This window comes from Pan paniscus, chromosome 1, assembly GCF_029289425.2.
Source record: "Pan paniscus chromosome 1, NHGRI_mPanPan1-v2.0_pri, whole genome shotgun sequence".
NCBI classification, from domain to species: domain Eukaryota; kingdom Metazoa; phylum Chordata; class Mammalia; order Primates; family Hominidae; genus Pan; species Pan paniscus.
In genome coordinates this window covers 218,369,842-218,386,593 of record NC_073249.2, presented here as the reverse complement: position 1 = coordinate 218,386,593, position 16,752 = coordinate 218,369,842, and the positions used below count along the sequence as shown (strand labels likewise).

Sequence of the window (16,752 nt, the reverse complement as noted above, 5' to 3'; positions counted from 1 at the left end):
CTGTCTTGATCATCCCAAGCCAGAGCACGCACTCACACTCGTGCAGACATGCCTCTTCACTTGCAAGCAGCCCTTTCAGGTGTCCACACCCTTCTCGAACCTTCTCTCATTTAACCCTGGCTCTGCTACTTCCTAGTTCTGTGGCTTCTCTTGTCTATTTCCTCATCTATAAAATGGGATAGTAATGACACGGGCCTCATAGGGATGTTGTGTAGATTAAATATGATAAAGCATGGGCTGGGCACAGTGGCTCGTGCCTGTAACCCCAGCACTTTGGGAGTCCGAGGTGGGCGGATCACTTGAGATCAGGAGTTTAAGACCAGCCTGGCTAACATGGTGAAACCCCGTCTCTACTAAAAATACAAAAATCAGCCAGGTGTAGTGGTGCATGCCTGTAGTCCTAGCTACTTGGGAGGCTGAGGCAGGAGAATCGCCTGAACCCAGAGGGTGGAGGTGCAGTGAGCTGAGATCGTACCACTGCACTCCAGCCTGGACAACAGAGCGAGACTCCGTCTCAAAAAAAAAAAAAAATTATAAAAAACAGCAACAACACAACACATGAAATGCAGGTGTCCGAGGTGTCCAGCCCACTGCGAGTGCTCAGTGAACGGTGGCTCTCATTCTAGCTAGGACCGTTACTGGGCATCCCACAACCCCCAGGGCATGGACAGGGTAGATGTGGCTGACCCTCCTCCTCTCCTCTGCCCTCTACCTGGCCAAATCCTTCTAGTTCTTTGAGTCACTGAGGACTGAGTCCCTGGGTCTCTGATGAGGGAGACCCAGCTAGGTGCCTTCCTCCCAGAGCCTACCCTCCCTGTGGACCTGACCCACGCCCCCAGGCATCTCCAGATGCCTGATCTGGGGCCCAGAACGTCCCAGCAAGCCTTGTTGACAAGGGCCTGCCACTGCCCCATTCCCTGTCCAGCCTGCGGGAAAAGCTGGGAAGGAAACGCTTACCCAGGGAGGGACGTCTCTGCTTCTACTCCTGTGTGCACCCCGCTGCCAGGGACCCCCCAAGGCCTCTGCTTTCCAGTTCCCCTTGGGCCTGAAGGGGCAGCAGGAAGGAGGGTGATTCCTGCCTCCTCTCCCTTCTCGCTCAGCCGGCCTCATTGAAGTTGCAGCGCTGGGACTTTGATCATCAGAGGGCATTGATTTAGGGGATGCAAATGAGAAGACTGCCGGTCTGAGGAAGACAGGCTTCTCCCCTGACAGCCAGTGGATGGGGCTCCGAGAATTCTCAATGAGCCTCCCTGCAGCTGGCTTAGCAGGAGCCAGGGAGGAGCCCGGAGCAGCCTGGGAAAGGCAGGGAGGCAAACTGGAAGTGCGCTGGAGCAACATGGGCCCCTCCCACTCTGCCCAGACCATGGGAAGTAGGGATGACCTAGTGGCCCAGAGAGGGGTGGTGTGGAGGAGTCTGTGAATCTCCTTCCTCCCCTGGTCCTTGGCAGCACAGGCCCAGCTTGGAGCTGTGCCGAGTGGGTGAAGAAAGACCACCTGAGCTGCAGGCTGAAGCCTCATTCTGTCCCTGGTCTGCTGCAGCCAAGCCAGGGAGCTGAAGGAGGAGGCAGATGGGCAGGCCGAGGGCAAGGAGCCTCCACACATGGTGGAGGGCGGGGGAGGCTCTGCCTGGTGCCAGCGCTGGGCAGGAGGTGCTGCATGTTAAGATCACAGCTAGTGCCAGCTTCCAGGCCTGAGCAGGCCACCTTCCAGCTGCATGAGGCAAGCACGGGCAGGACAGTCTCCAGATAGCCTGTCTCTGGGGCCATGGAAACACAGAGCACTCAGGCCTGCTGCTGAGACGGGCACCAGGAAGAAGGGACATGAGCATTGTGCTACAGCATTCGGCCATCTGCCCCTGGACCTGTCTGCCACTCTAGGGATGAGGAGAGATGGCAGCCCTGAGCGTCATGTCTCCAAAGCCAACCCAGACCTGCCCCAGGGCCCCCAAATAGTCCTCACCTGTATGTGAGTCACACCGTGCCGCAGAGAACAACCCCCAGAGCACCTGAATCACTTCCTCCCTGCGCCAGGTGTCTGCCAAGGTGTCTGCCAAGGCCCCAGTCAGGCTGCCACAGTGTCAGGACTTGCAGAAGGCTCTGGAAACCTCGCTTCTGCAGCCTGAAGCTAAGAGGCCCTTGGACACCTTTATCTTGCCTCTAGCCAAAAAGGCCAGGCTTTGGTGCCTGGCTCTGGACAGGATCCAACCAGGGTGCCCCACTGTCTTATCCGTCCCCTCCTCTGAGCTTCCCCCGGAGATTTGCCCTGAGCAGGATGAAGGGGAAACGGATGGGAATTTGTTCATCTTTGCTAATTTGAAAAGGGGCATAAACAGTGGAGCTCCGTTGCACGGCTCTGCAGAGGGTGTGGTTTAGGTCCAATTATGTGCGATTAGTGGATTTGTTCTTTGTTCTGTGGCATATTAATTGCAGATCTGGTATTCTGGCAATTAACACAATTATGGGGTCCATTTCTCTTCCGGCAGGTCATAAGCCACATGCTTTCGGCCAGGGAGTTCGAGCTGGTGAGAGGGAGGGGGATACCCGTGAGGAGAATGTCCACTGTTATATGGGTTCAATTATGTTCCCCCCCAAAACTTAGATGTTGAAGTCTTAACCCCCACTACCACAGAATGTGACCTTATTTCGAAACAGGGTCTTTACAGAGGTTATCAAGTTAAAATGCAGTCATTAGGGTGATCCCTAATCTAATAGGACTGGTGTCCTTATAAAAAGAGGAGGTTAGCGCTGGGCGCGGTGGCTCACACCTGTAATCCCAACACTTTGGGAGGCCAAGGCAGGCGGATCACAAGGTCAGGAGATCGAGACCATCCTGGCTAACACGGTGAAACCCCGTCTCTACTAAAAATACAAAAAATTAGCCAGGCGTGGTGGCGGATGCCTGTAGTCCTAGCTACTCAGGAAGCTGAGGCAGGAGAATGGCATGAACGTGGGAGGCAGAGCTTGCAGTGAGCTGAGATAGTGCCACGGCACTCCAGCCTGGGCGACAGAGCAAGCTCCATCTCAAAAAAAAAAAAAGAGAGAGGTTATGAGGTTAGGACACACTCACAGAGGGAAGACAACATGAAAAGACATAGGAAGACGGCCATCTGCACACAAGCCAAGGAGAGCGGCCCGGGACACCTTCCCCACAGCCCTCAGAAGGAGCCAATTACTGCTTGGGAGTCTGAATGTAGAATGAAAGAAAGAGAGAGAGAAAAAAGGAAAGAGGGAGAGAGCGATAAAGAAAGGAAAGAGAGAGAGAGAAGAAAGAAAAGAAAGAAAGGAAAGAAAAAGAAAGAGAAAGAAAAAGAAAGAGAAAATTTTAAGGCTGGGCACAGTGGCTCATGCCTGTAATCCCAGCACTTTGGGAGGCTAAGGCCAGCAGATCATATGAGCCCAGGAGTTTGAGACCAGCCTGGGCAAGATGAGGAAACCTCATCTCTACTAAAAATACAAAAATTAGCTGGGCACAGTGGCAGGTGCCTGTAGTCCCGGCTACTCGAGAGGCTGAGGCAGGAGAATTGCTTGAACCCGGGAGGCGGAGGTTGCAGTGAGCCGAGATTGCACCACTGCACTCCAGCCTGGGTGACAGAGTGAGATCCTGTCTCCAAAAAATGAACAGATAAATAAATTTTAAAAAGAAAGAACGGGCCGGGAGCGATGGCTCATGCCTGTAATCCCAGCACTTTGGGAGGCCGAGGGGGGCGGATCACGAGGTCAGGAGATCGAGACCATCCTGGCTAACACAGTGAAACCCTGTCTCTACTAAATATACAAAAAAATTAGCCGGGTTTGGTGGCAGGCGCCTGTAGTCCCAGCTACTTGGGAGGCTGAGGCAGGAGAATGGCGTGAACCTGGGGGGCAGAGATTGCAGTGAGCGGAGATCGCGCCACTGCACTCCAGCCTGGGTGACAGAGCGAGACTCCATCTCAAAAATAAATAAATAAAAGATAAAAAGAAAGAACGGACCCTGTTGACCTTTTCTTTTGTTTTTGTTTTGAGACAGGGTCTCGCTCTATCACCCTGGAGTACAGGGGCACGGTACCTCAGCCTCTCAAATAGCTGGGACTACAGGTGCACGCCACCACACCCAGCTAAGTTTTTAATGTTTTGTAGAGATAGGGTCTCACACTCCTGGGCTCAAGCAATCCACCCGCATTGACCTCCCAAAACGTTAGGACTGCAGGTATGAGCCACCATGCCCGGCCCGTGCTGACATGTTGATTTCAAACCTCCAGCCTCTAGAACTGTTAGAAGATGAGTTTCTGTTGTGTCAGCCACCCAGTGTGTTACAACAGCCCTAGCAAACTAGTAGACCCACCTCTGTCCCAGGCAGTGTCTGCCAGGTGGGACACAGAAGCAGGGGTGGGGCCCCACGTTGCTGTCTGTCTAGAAGTCACGATGACAGATCGGCTGCCATAGTAACTGCTCTTCAGCATCTCCCCAGGGTTTGCCCATCAATGCCACCTCTGTTCTCCCAGTCCCTAGGTCTTTGTTCTCCAGGGCATGGCTGCTGGAGTCCCTTCTCCCCTCTGCACCCTTCGCTAAGTAGTCACCTGGCCCTGCCAATCCTGAATTCATCCCTTCCTTTCCCCTTTGTCTCCTAATCCTGATGGCAGAGGGTTACCTGCCCTGTAAACAGAGTATATGTTATTTTCCAAGTTAAACTAATTATAATAGGTATCTGTGCAGTGCTTTACAACCGACAGGATTCCTATCAAAGATCTCTTCTCATTCCATACTTATAACAACTTACGGAAGTTGACTTTTTTTCTTTTTTGAGACAGGATCTCACTCTGTCACTTAGGCTGGAGTGTAGTGGCATGATCACCGCCTCACTGCAGCCTTGACCTTCTGGGCTAAAGCAATCTTCCCACCTCAGCCTCCAGAGTAGCTAGGACTACAGGCGTGTGCTACCACGCCCAGCTAATTTGTGTATTTTTTGTAGAGACAAGGTCTCGCCCTGTTGCCCAGGCTGGTCTTGAACTCCTAGGCTCAAGCAATCCACCCACCTCGGCCTCCCAAAGTGTTGGGATTACAGATACGAGCCACTGCACCTGGCCGGAAGTTGGTATTAACACCCATTTTATAGATGGGGAAACTGAGGCTCAGAGAAGTCACATACCCATAAATAGCAGAGCTCAGACTTCAACTAAGACCTCTGATTTACATCTAGTTTTCTTTATTCACACCAGCAGTTTTCATGAGGTATTCCACCAAATATTCAAAAAGGGCTCTGTCAGCTGGGTGGGGTGGCTTACGCCTGTAATCCCAGCACTTTGGGAGGCCAAGGTGGGCGGATCATCTGTGGTCAGGAGTCAATCAGAGATCACCCTGGGATTGTTTTTGGCACTGGGAGAACAGCCTCCTTTCTACTGAAGTTGCCAGGGGCCATGTCTCCCCATAGGAGGAGATGCCAGTCTGTCATAGGAGATAATGAGGCCAACAGGCAGAGTCAAGAAGAAACAGAATAAATGGTCCTAAAGGGAGAGGGTGTTTGGGAAGCAGTCCCTCAGGCCCTGGTCCCTGAGGCCCGGATCCCTGCACAATTGCCTTAATCCTGTGAGCTACCTTGAAACACTTCCAGAGATGAGAGCCAGCTGGAGTTGGGTTTCTGTTGTCTGTAATCCTAGTCAAACCAAAAAGTCTGCCCAGACAAGTCCTCAAGCCCCTTCAGCAGCCCAGAATTGATTTATCAGCCAAGACAGCCTCAGGGTGCCACATGGTGCCAGGGCCCAGCCCCACTGAAACATCCCCTAAGGAACATGAGCCAGTAAAGCCAACAGGATGCACTCCTCTCTAGATCCTGGATTTCCTTGTTGTCAGCACCACTTTGGTTCAGAAAATAGGATCAGGGTACCTGTGGGCCACAGAGGGTTCAGCAGAGAAGCCACTCAAAGGTCAGGATGATTCAGTCATTTACCGAGCCCTTGTGGAAAGCCCACTATATGTCAAGTGCCGAGGACATGGCAGTGAAGAAGCCAGACAAGATCCAACCATGCAACTTGGCTTCTAGCGTGAGGAGTGAAACATAAACAAGTAAACAAAGAAATTCACGAATAAAAAAATAAAACAGGAAAACGGGAGTGTGTTACAGAGTGGAAAGCAAGGCCGGGCGCGGTGTCTCATGCCCGTAATCCCAGCACTTTGGGAGGCCGAGGCAGATGGATCACTTGAGGTCAGGAGTTCAAGACCAGCCTGGCCAACATGGCGAAACCCCATCTCTACTAACAATACAAAAATTAGCCAGGCACAGTGGTACCTGCCTGTAGTCCCACTTACTCGGGAGGCTGAGGCAGGAGAATCGCTTGAACCCAGGAGGTGGGGGTTGCAGTGAGCCGAGATCATGCCACTGCACTCCAGCCTGGGTGACAGTCAAAAAAAGAGTGGAAAGCAAAATAGGGTGGTCAGGGTGAACACTCTGAGGGGGTGACATTGGAGCTGACATCTGAACATGGAGAAGGATTCAGCCATAGAGGAAGAACATTCCAGGCAAAGGAACAGCAGGTACCAAAGCCCCAAGGTGGGAGAAGCTCAGCATCTGAGGAACAAAAGGAGGCTGGTGGCTGGAGTGGGAAGAACAGGGGGACGACAGAGATGAGGTCGGATTAACAGGAGCCCTATCACCGCGGCCTTGGGCTGCGCATGCCAAGAAGGGCAGATTGAGTCCTAAGAGCAAAAGGCAGGTCTGCCTTGCAGGGTCCAGGGTGGGGACCAGGACAGCCTTACTTGTGATGCCAAAGATGCCAGAAAAAGCAAGTGGCTCTCAGTCATGACCTTTTGGGGGAACCCTTGGACTGGGAACAGAACAGCAAGAGCTGGCACCACATGACCTCAGGGGCTCCAGAGATCGCTGGTGCAACCTGAGTGGTCAGGAGAGGCAGGTTCTGCTGCAGAAACAAGCAGGCCCAAGATGCCCAAGGTATGAAACAACATGCTTCCTCTGTTGCTCGTGGCCAGGACTCAGGCTGATGGGGCAGCTGCTTCTGGAACATTATAAAATGGCTCTCACTTCTGCCCACATTTCATTGGCTAAAGCAAGTTAGGGCCACACTCAAACTAAAGTGGGTGGGGAAATACAATCCCATTAAGGGCCTGGAAGGCAAAGAGCTGGGAATTTCTGGGGAACAACATTAATGACTCCCACAGCCCCCTGGAGGCTCAGACACACACGATGGAGTTACCCAGGGTGAGTGGCAGAGTGGGCTGTAGACCCGCCTGGGCTCCTGGACAAGCACTGTCTGCGGTGCCGCCCTCCCCTCCTGACACTGCCCAGCCTCCTCCACTACCTAATGACCACTAATAGCTTAATCTCCTAAGCCTCTTGGCCCCTTCTGCACACCAGCATCTGCTCATCCTCCCAGCATCTCAGAGGAGGGATGGGGTGAATCCCCTGGTTACCACCCAGGGAACTAGGACACCCCTTCTTGCCCTTCTTCTCCCTTACGACCAATGTCTGGGCCTCAAATAGACCACATAGCTTGGGGAGGGGGTGGGAAGAGCAAGCCCCGCCCGGCCCTGGCAGCTGCATCAGCAGCTTAAGCAGGAACCACAGCAGGGCCTGGGCAGCTGCCAAGTTCGAGCCTAACCTCCCAGGCTCGTCCTGACAAATTGCCCTCCTAACATGTTCTGCTTCTGAAGCTGCTTCCCAGGGGTCCTCCCTGGGAAGGTGCCAGAAAAAGCAACTGGCTCTCAGACACGACCTTTTGGGAGAACCCTTAGACTGGGAACAGAACGGCAAGAGCTGGCACCATGTGACCTCAGGGGCTCCAGAGACCACCAGTGCAACCTGAGTGCTCAAAAGAGGCAGGTTCTGCTGCAGAAACGAGCAAGCCCAAGACAGAAATGAGCAAGCCTCCCGCCCTGAGTCCAGCTGCCGGAGAAGTGTCAGGGACCAATGGTCCCCAGTGGACCCAGAGGCCTCTGGCCACCCTGCCCTGACTGCCCCATGAGCCACATCACAAGCCAAGGAGAAGTGTGCCCCTCACCACCCTGGGCAGGTGCAGGAACTCTGAGGGACCCTCCCAACCACCTCAGCCCCCTACAGGTGAGCCCGGGGCCACCAGCTCCAGCTCCCTGGCACGGATGTTCTCTTCCTGCAGGGCCCTGCACCGTTGCTGCCTATTTGCACATCAGTCCTGTCCAGCAGCCTCAGCCCCGCATCTCACTTCCCAGCCCAGCGCCCAGTAGGTACTCAGCCAGCATTTCCTGATGGGCTCAATGCCCGGCAGGGGCCCAGCTGGCACAGGCTGGGCTGATTAACTCTCGCAGTGCCTGGAGGAGTCCTGGGAGGCAGCCAGATGGCTCAGGGCTCACCTCCAAAACCAGCCGGAGGCGCTGGGAGGAGCTGCGAGAGCTAGGAAGGAAGGTTCCAGATAGAACCCTGAGGGGCAGAGTCCGGGCTGCGCCTCCCAGGGTATGGCCTCTCTACAGTCTCAGCCCTCCTGATGGGGTGGAGGGCTGAATCGGTCGGAGAAGTCTATAGACCGTGTGGCAGGGTTCTACCCTGGGATGCAGGACCAGCCCCGGACTGAGTCCCAAGGGACAAGCTGGCAGGGGCAGTCCGAGCTGGGCCTGGGAGGGTGGGCAGGGCCGCCACAGGCCTCTGGGCTGGGGGCTGGGGCTGAGCCTTGCTGAGGGAGCACAGGTACAGTCACACCATAGGCCTGGCTGGAGGGGCCACCTCAGGCCAGTGAGGCCATCAGATGCTACCTGGGCACTGCAGGGGGTGGTGGATGGGCCCCCCAACTCCGCCCCACTACTGACTCCGCCAGGTCCCTTCCCCAACTGGAAGCTCAGCCCCTCCACCAAGCCAGCCCCTTTCACACAAGGATACACAAGGATGTGCACCTACGGTAAACAAAGGGCTATTTTTATAGCCTCATTGTTTCCTCTGGCAGCTTCCTAACTCCCCAGCCAAGGTACACCTCAGTCCTCCCTCCAGGCACACTGCAGACCTCCAGCTCTGCAGGCTTTGCAGGCTCCGCCCTGCCAGGTGCTGGCAGCTCGGGACTCCACCATCCCTCAGGGGCTGCGCAGAGGAGGCCAGGGCCTAGGGTGCAGCCAGGGCCCAAGGTGAGGAGCTGTGGCCTCTTCCTGTTCTGCAGATGGAGGCCTGAGGCTGGGAAGTGGCACTGAGGGGTCACGGGGCATCACCCACTGCCATGGGGGCATCTCTCAGCCGGGCCCACCTAGACCTATGTCCTGAGTCAGCAGCCTGGCCTCTTGCCCAAAGAGGTCAAGTGTTGGGGGTGGCCATGCTCTGTCCTAGGGCTAGAGTAGCCTGGGCATGGAGGCAAAAGAAAGAAAGCAGACCAGACCATCAGTTTTAGTGTTTTGAAATTCTCTCCAGACAATACACCCCCTTATTGCCTGAACCCCAGGCAGGCTGCTCCCCTGTCCGTGTCCCCCCACCCTTGGCTCACCACTGCCGGTGCCCACCCACTGAATCCAGACAACAGCCAATGAGGCAGTTGCCATGACTGTTCCCACGTTCCAGATTAGGAAACAGGCTCGGAAACATCGAGTGATTTGCCCACGACACAGTCATTGGCAGAGTCTGGATTCGATCCCAGGTCTGCAGTTCCGGAGCTCGGAGTCCAGGCCCTGCCTCCTTGGGCAGGATGTGGGCCTCCCCCCACAGCAGCCACCCTCCCAGCCTCCCCATCTTTGGGGTGAGGGGTGCAGAGTCTTGGGGCCCTGGGGGGCTGGGAAGGCAGGAGGAGGGGCTGGCCGGGAGGGAGGGGTGCTGGGGCCCAAGATGGCTCTGTCTTCCTCCTCCTCTTCCTCCTCCTCCTATTTGCTCTGAAGCAGAGCCGGCTGCAGTGAGAAGGAGCCGCTGGCTGTGATGGGTTTTTTTTTAACCACTTGATCATGATCAAGGATTTAATTTTATCCCCTTTCCTGACTGGCTGTGATTCTATTTGGAGTTTAAGCACGAGGCGAGCAGGAGGGTCCCTGGAAAACAAGACTCCCACCCCCAGGCTCTGCCGAGGTCCCTCCCTGCCTGTCCAGCCATGACAGAGTCCACCCTGAGGGGACACCCTTCTCAGCTGGCAGGTTTTGGGGAAGGCAGAGGGGCTCTGCTCCAGTGAGCCCCCGTCCCCGAGGCAAAGCGGCTCAGCAGAGGGAGAGGCTCAGGGCAGGGGCTGGGGAGCTGGAGGCAGCTCTGGCCTTGGCTTCTACAAAGGGATCATCTGGGCTCCTTCATCCTCATCAAAGAAGCGTTTTCTAAGCACCTCGTGGGACCTGGGGCTGTGCTCCTCCCCACACCAAAGGCTGCTGACAAGTCCTCGCTCTGTGTGACTTTTGAGTAGAGAGGATGGGGTGGAGGGAACCCACTGTGGTGACTTAACAATGACCTTATGTCCTGACCGCCCACTGGTCGCAGGTCACTCTGCTAAGCGTGTCATATACATTATCTCATTAGTTGTCACCAACAACCTCTGGCCCTGATGCTCTTATTTTTTCCATTTTTTTCAATAAGGTTCATCATTCACCCCAAGTCACACAGCTGCCAAGTGACAGATTCAGTCCTGCCTCCAGTCGGCCTCCACAGTTCCCACTCTAAACCATGATGTCTCCCCAGCCCCCAGCTATGTGGACATAAAGATTTAGGCTGTGGGGTCAAACAGTCCTCGAAGATTTAGTGGAAGAGGAACTCTGGCAGAATCAGCTTAGCTTGGAGGTGAAGTGCTAGGTCCGCATGGGAGGCTTCAGACAGACCCAGGGAGCTTCGGGGCAGCCTAGGAACATACCTCGCACGTGACTGAGCATGCGCCTTCACACAGGTACCATCCAGTCAACATTAGCTGTGTTGTTAAGACTGGGACACATGGCCGGGCCTGGTGGCTCACGCCTGGCCAACATGGTGAAACCCCATCTCTACTAAAAATACAAAAATTAGCTGGGTGTGGTGGTGGGTGCCTGTAATCCCAGCTACTCAGGAGGCTGAGGCAGGAGAACTGCTTGAACCGAGGAGGTGGAGGTTGCAATGAGCTGAGATCATGCCATTGCACTCCAGCCTGGGTGACAAGAGCAAGACTCTGTCTCAAAAAAAAAAAAAAAAAGACCGAGCCATAGGAGACACCTGTCAAAGATGTTTGTGAAGATCCACCTCCTTCCACTGGAAGCAGCATGGTCAAGACCAAGGGTCAGGCAGTGGAAACTCTCAGAGGCTCTGGGTCTGAAGTCACCTCCTCTGGGGTTGCGCAGGGCGGGGCAGGGCTCCCACGGGTGTGCAAACAGGGACGACCACCTGTTGCACACACCCCTAACCTAGGGGCTCTGGAAGAGGAGCAGGGGCAGGGTGGGTAGGGCGTGGCTCGTCCCTGCATCAAGAGCGCTCATGACTTCCGTGCTGGCAGGACTGGAAGGCCCTTCTGGGAACCATCTGTGATGGGGAAGTTCCAATGTCAAGGAGAAAAGTGAAAGCAAGACACTAGTTGATATTCAAAAGGCATTTCACTGCCCTTGTCCCTTGAGAAGGACTTTCTTCAAATTAGAAAGTCCTAATAGGACTCGCCCTGCAAGACCCCCCAAATCTCCTGAACATCAGTTGTTTCCCAGAAGATTAAGTGCTTTCAGTGGACAGTGCAGAGCAGGGAAACGTTTTCTCAGCACAGCCTCAGGTTAGTCGGTTAGTCTGGGTGCATTTTATCCTTTGGGAAATGAAAAGGGTTGGGTGGCCATGGGCAACCCAGAAGAGGGAGGGAGAGAGATAAAGACAGAGAGAGAGAGAGAGAGAGAAATGAACCTGCCCTGCCCAAGCAAAGGCAGCACCTGGGTGGTGTCAGGGGTCCCCTGGGGCCAGAGTTCCCCCTACCACCAATGGAAGGGATCATATTCCCTGCTAAAAAGACCCTCTTCAAAGGCTGGGGCCAGCCTGGATTCTCAGTGCTGGTATTCACCTGCAGGGACAGGGAGAAGAAGCGCTTCATTCATTCTCAACCGCCCGCCCCCCAAGGCTGGGAAACACCAAGAGCCACAGCCCTCAGCCTCCCAACCCCAGGCTCGGCCTGGCCCCCTGCTGTCTCCGGCAGCTCTGCCTCCTTCCCCGCAGGCTCAGCCTGGCCCCCTGCTGTCTCTGGCTGCAGCAGTCCCAGCGCTGCCTGTTGGGGTCATTACCCCATCCCGTACCTGGGAAGGTGACCCAGGAGGTTGCCTGCTGTGTGGGCTGACGGACCCCGAAAGACCCAAGGCTGTCCCCAGTGTTTTTCCTTTGCCTGCTGAAGTGTCCCCAACTCATTTACGTGGCCTACTTCCCATGACAGTTTAGGCAGCTTAGACAGGTTAGACAGCGCCAGGAGGATGACCCCGCTTGGCTCCGGTTTCCAAGCTCTCTGCTGGGGGCTGGGCAGGTGGGACCAGGGCCAGCCGGTCAGTCCCTTGAACTACTCAGTGGCTCAGCTTAGAAGAGCTGATTAACTACAAGGCTGACAGTGTCACTCAGAGCGCTGGGCAAGGGGTGGAATCTGCACATAATCTACCTACTACGGACCCTTGGATGTGTGTCTCTATGTAACTTCTGGTTAACACAGCAATCTTTGTCTTTCTCTCAATGACTGCAAACTCCTTTCTGGACAAGAAGTTACAGAAAGAGGCAGATCAACTTAATGTAAGGATAAGCATAGGTTACATGAACATGGTCTGGACTAACTTGTGAGGTAGTGAGCTCCCCAACTCGAGAGAGTATTCAAGCAAAGCCTGGACAAGGTCTTTTTAGAAATGTTTCAGAGGGGCTTGTGCATCTAGCTACTGCGTGGGCTGCACAAGACCCAGTATCTCCCCCAACACAAAGATTTAATGATGTTGGTTGTGCCATTGTACTCATATTCTGTAAACTCCATAGCCTCTAGGACCCAGTGAAATTCTTTGAAAAGGAAATAGAAGCAGTGAGACTATGTAAACAGAAAAAAAAAAAAAAAAAGACCCAAAAATGGGATTATGAAGGGTGGAAATGAAAATTTCTAGAAAATGCTTCCAAAGCAAAAATTATTGAAGCAGAAATGATTTCAGCTTCCAAACTTGTACATACAGCTAAAAACCAATATATCTTCCACTTCTGGGATGGTGGAAGGGACAGATATTCTGTTTGGGTGTCTGTAACAAGCATTTTAAAACCGGTGCCATCACATCAGGATGTTGGGGTGCCTAGGATGGCGGGGTCCCCACATCCTTACGGAGTGCTTAGTGTCTTTTCATAGGTGTGGAAGACGAGGTTGCCTCTGAAGTTTACTGATCTCAGTTGAATCTGGAATGATGTTTAGAATCTCCAGGTCAAAAAGAAGGTTCAACCTTCCTAACGACCCTTGAGCTGGGCTGGGTAGATCTAGAAATTCTTCCAAACCCTGAGCTCAACTCAGGTCACAGACACTTATCAAACTTGGTGTTGTCCTTCCTGGCTGCGCCTCCCTGGGAAGGAGGGGCCCCCGCAGCAGCAGAGCCCACGTGATGTGGGGAAATCAGTCAGAGCGCCTGATTCCGAGGGAGAAACCAGCTCAGCTCACACGCCAACCTATGAAAATTCTTTATTGTTAATTTCTTTCTCCAACAGATATATTTTTAGTTGAAATATGGAGCCACAGCAACACTTTGACTTTTCCTCTTCAGAAGATGAGACAGGCCGGGGTCGTCATTGTTACAAAAGCAAGGCCTGTGATCGTGACAAGGACAGGCTGGGGCAGAGACCACACGCTCAACCAGGTATCCACCAGGTGTGGGCCCTTTATAGGAGCTACAAAGAGGGGGCAGCCAGCAATGTGGCCTCGACACCTGACTCCAGGCACTCCGACCTGGAGGAGGGAGATGAAAGAACTCACCTTTCCCCAGGGGCTCAGCCAGAACTCCAGGCCCCTGAGCGGGGAGAGTGCGTGTGTGTGCACATGTGTATGAGTGTGCACACGGGTGTGCTCACTCACACAGCACATGCACACATGCGCTGCCCCTCCTGAGATGCTCTCAGGTCCCTGCCAGGGTAGGGTTGTAGCTGTGTTCCCCACAGCTGACTGTCAGCTAACCAGGGCTAGGGGTGAGTGCATGGTGGAGGACACAGGGTCTTAGCCTGATGCTCGAATCCTCCTTCTGCAACAGGCTGATGGTGCCAGAGCACAGCACGAACCACCTACCCACCATGGGGCTCTCCAGGGCTCGGTCATTTGGCTCCTGTGCACTTCATGACACTCAGGAGCCCCTATGGCCCGAGCCCCAAGCCCCGAGAAAGGGGAAAGATTTGGTTCTGAGAGGGTCCCCCTGGCCCTGGGCACCTAGGGGCCTCAGCATCTACCAGCATAGGGGAGGGTGGCGGCCCCCTTCCTGAGGACTGCATCTTTCTCCAACCCCTCTCCCCAGATCCCACACCTGCCAGTGATCCAGGGAGATAGGAGGACCACCTCCCTCCCAGGGAAGGGGGTGGCAGGTGGAAGGACTTAGGTTTGGTGCAGGAACACTAGACCTGCCCCTCACCCCCTGCCTCCAGGACTGCCATTCTGAACTGCAATTCTGGGCCTGAGTTTGGCTTAAGGGCCAGTCTGAAGGGACTTGCTTGGTGAAGGCCCAGCCAGCTGTCCCAGTGGCATTTCATAAACAAACGATACTGTCCCTTCCAGGCTGACCTGGAGAGACCCTTCCAAAGGCAGTGGAGTGGAGGGCATGGGCCTCCGATGAGAGAACTCCAGAGCTGGCCGGGACCTACTGTGCTGGCAGCAGACAGGTAGGAGCCTGGCTAGGGTAGGTCAGGGGTTGGTGTTTAGCTGGAGGTCTCCTGGGCCTTGTGAGCCAAGCTGGGGCTTTTATGTGGGTTCTGGGCTCCCAGAGACCTCCGCCAGATGACCTCCTGAGTCTTTGGGGTCTCACACTGGAAGAAGCTCCTCCCCTTTCCAAGATGACCCCCAAAATGAGGCCTCAGGAAGTGGTACACAGAGGGATGGCCAAGAGGACAGAGCTGGGTAGTACGCCTCTGCTGGGCGCGGCCTGGCCGGTGGGGCCTGGACGGTGCCTCAGCAATCCCTTTCTCACCAAGGGACGCTGGCTGGTTGCCAGCTCATGCAGGCAGTGCATATAAATCCCGCCTAACGGTTACCTCTAGGCCCTGGGCTGCTCGTTCAAGACGACACAAAGCTCCTCAGGGGCCCAACTTTCCAGCTGTGGACCCTGCTCAGGGTTCTCGGGGTCCCCTTGCTGGTGGAGGCAGGTGCACTCATTAAAGCAAATGTACTCTCCAGGTGGACCCTCAGGCCCAGAGCCGGCAGCAGAGGGGGGTGAATCCATGGCAACAGGAGTCACAGGTGAACCAATGGGAAACCAAACACACGCATCGAAAGCCAATCAAACACAAACCCCAAATGTGAAGGCAGCAGCAAGTTCTTTGTGTAATAAATATTGCAAAGCGCACTTGGTTTCTTTCTTTTCAAGTCAAATATAACGACTAATGTCCCAGACCCTGTTTTCTGCATTCAAAATAGGGAAGCTGTTGATATCAGCAGAACACCTGCAGCCAATCAAAGAAAAAAACCGTTTCCCATTAACCAGCCAATCACAGTCCCCTTCCAGTTTAAGCAGCCAATCAGACCTCTTCACATTTCTAAAAAAATGACCTAACTAAAGCACCAGAGCTCGGAGAGCTTCCAGGGAAGCCAGATACCGAGGCGCAAATTTTTTAAAAAATAAGAGTCAGAAATAAAAATAAAAGGTTTCTGTTGGTCAAGATTTAAAAAATAAAAAAGTTTCTTCCTGCAGCCAATCACAAGTCCATCCCTTTAAGCCAATTATAAACGCACCACTGGTGTCTCCCTTGATGCCAGCCCCACTGAGTAGCTGTGAGGTGGGGTGGGGCAGGGCAGGGTTGGGCAGGGGAAGGGGGAGGTGGGGCAAGGGGGTCTGCTGCCACTCAGCCGGCCCAGGAGCCACACAGATCTCTTGGCCCTCAACAGCATCCAGGGTGTTCCAAGGGCTTTGCAGCTACTGCCTCCGGTCTTCCGTCTCCGACCTGGAAAACGCCATCACCACGTCCTCTGCACCTGCAGATAAGGCGACAAGGATCGCTGATGGGGCTTGCAGCATTGGCTTGCGAACAGGACAAGCAAGGAGGCTGCGGCCAAGCTGGAGCCCCCGCCCACCAGGATCGCGGCACTCTCTGAGGACAAAGTACTTCCAAGGAAGTCTTCCTCCCCTCTGGTCTTCCCTGCCTCCTGGCTGGGGACAAGGCTTGCAACCCTGCTGTAGGGCTGCAAGGCAGGGCTGCCAGGGTGAGGCTCAGAGGCTTGCTCAAGGCTACACAGCTGACAGGTGAGCCATGACGAGGCCCCAGGTGACCTGGAGCAGGGCTCAGCCCTGCTCACAGCCCTTGCTCCAGAGTTACCAAAGCCAGAGGCGGGGTGGCCCTTGGGAACCTCCCTCTTTCTTCTCAAGACTCTCTTCTCAAGACCCTTCCGAGGGTCTGGCTCACTGTGGTTTTAAATAGCCATTCCTCTTTGCAGCAGCTTCTCCTTCACCCAAACCCAACACCTCTTCCAAGAAGTATGGCCGGGCCCACGTCCAGCCTGCTGTCCGCCTGGCTCTGACTGAGACAGATATGCCCACAATCCTTCTTTTTCTTTTTCTTTTTCCTTTTTCTTTCTTTTTTTTTTGTGTGTGATACGGAGTCTTGCTCTATCACTCAGGCTGGAGTACAGTGGCACAATCTCGGCTCACTGCATCCGCTGCCTCCTGGGTTCAAGCGATCCTCCTGCCTCAGCCTCCTGAGTAGCTGGGATTA

The 16,752-nt window shown here is 54.5% G+C and overlaps 1 protein-coding gene across 4 annotated transcripts in view; it reads right to left on the bottom strand.

Annotated features, from left to right (window-relative positions):
• Positions 1 to 13,513: 13,513 nt before the first annotated feature.
• Positions 13,514 to 16,752, bottom strand: part of CTNNBIP1 (catenin beta interacting protein 1) — a 62,115-nt gene continuing 58,876 nt past the window's right edge. For all 4 annotated transcript variants that reach the window (XM_034954966.3, XM_034954969.3, XM_057300678.2 and 1 more), the window contains one exon: positions 13,514 to 16,015. In XM_034954966.3, coding sequence (XP_034810857.1) covers positions 15,957 to 16,015 — 59 coding nt within the window. In that variant the 3' untranslated portion in view covers positions 13,514 to 15,956. The remainder of the gene's footprint in view (positions 16,016 to 16,752) is intronic.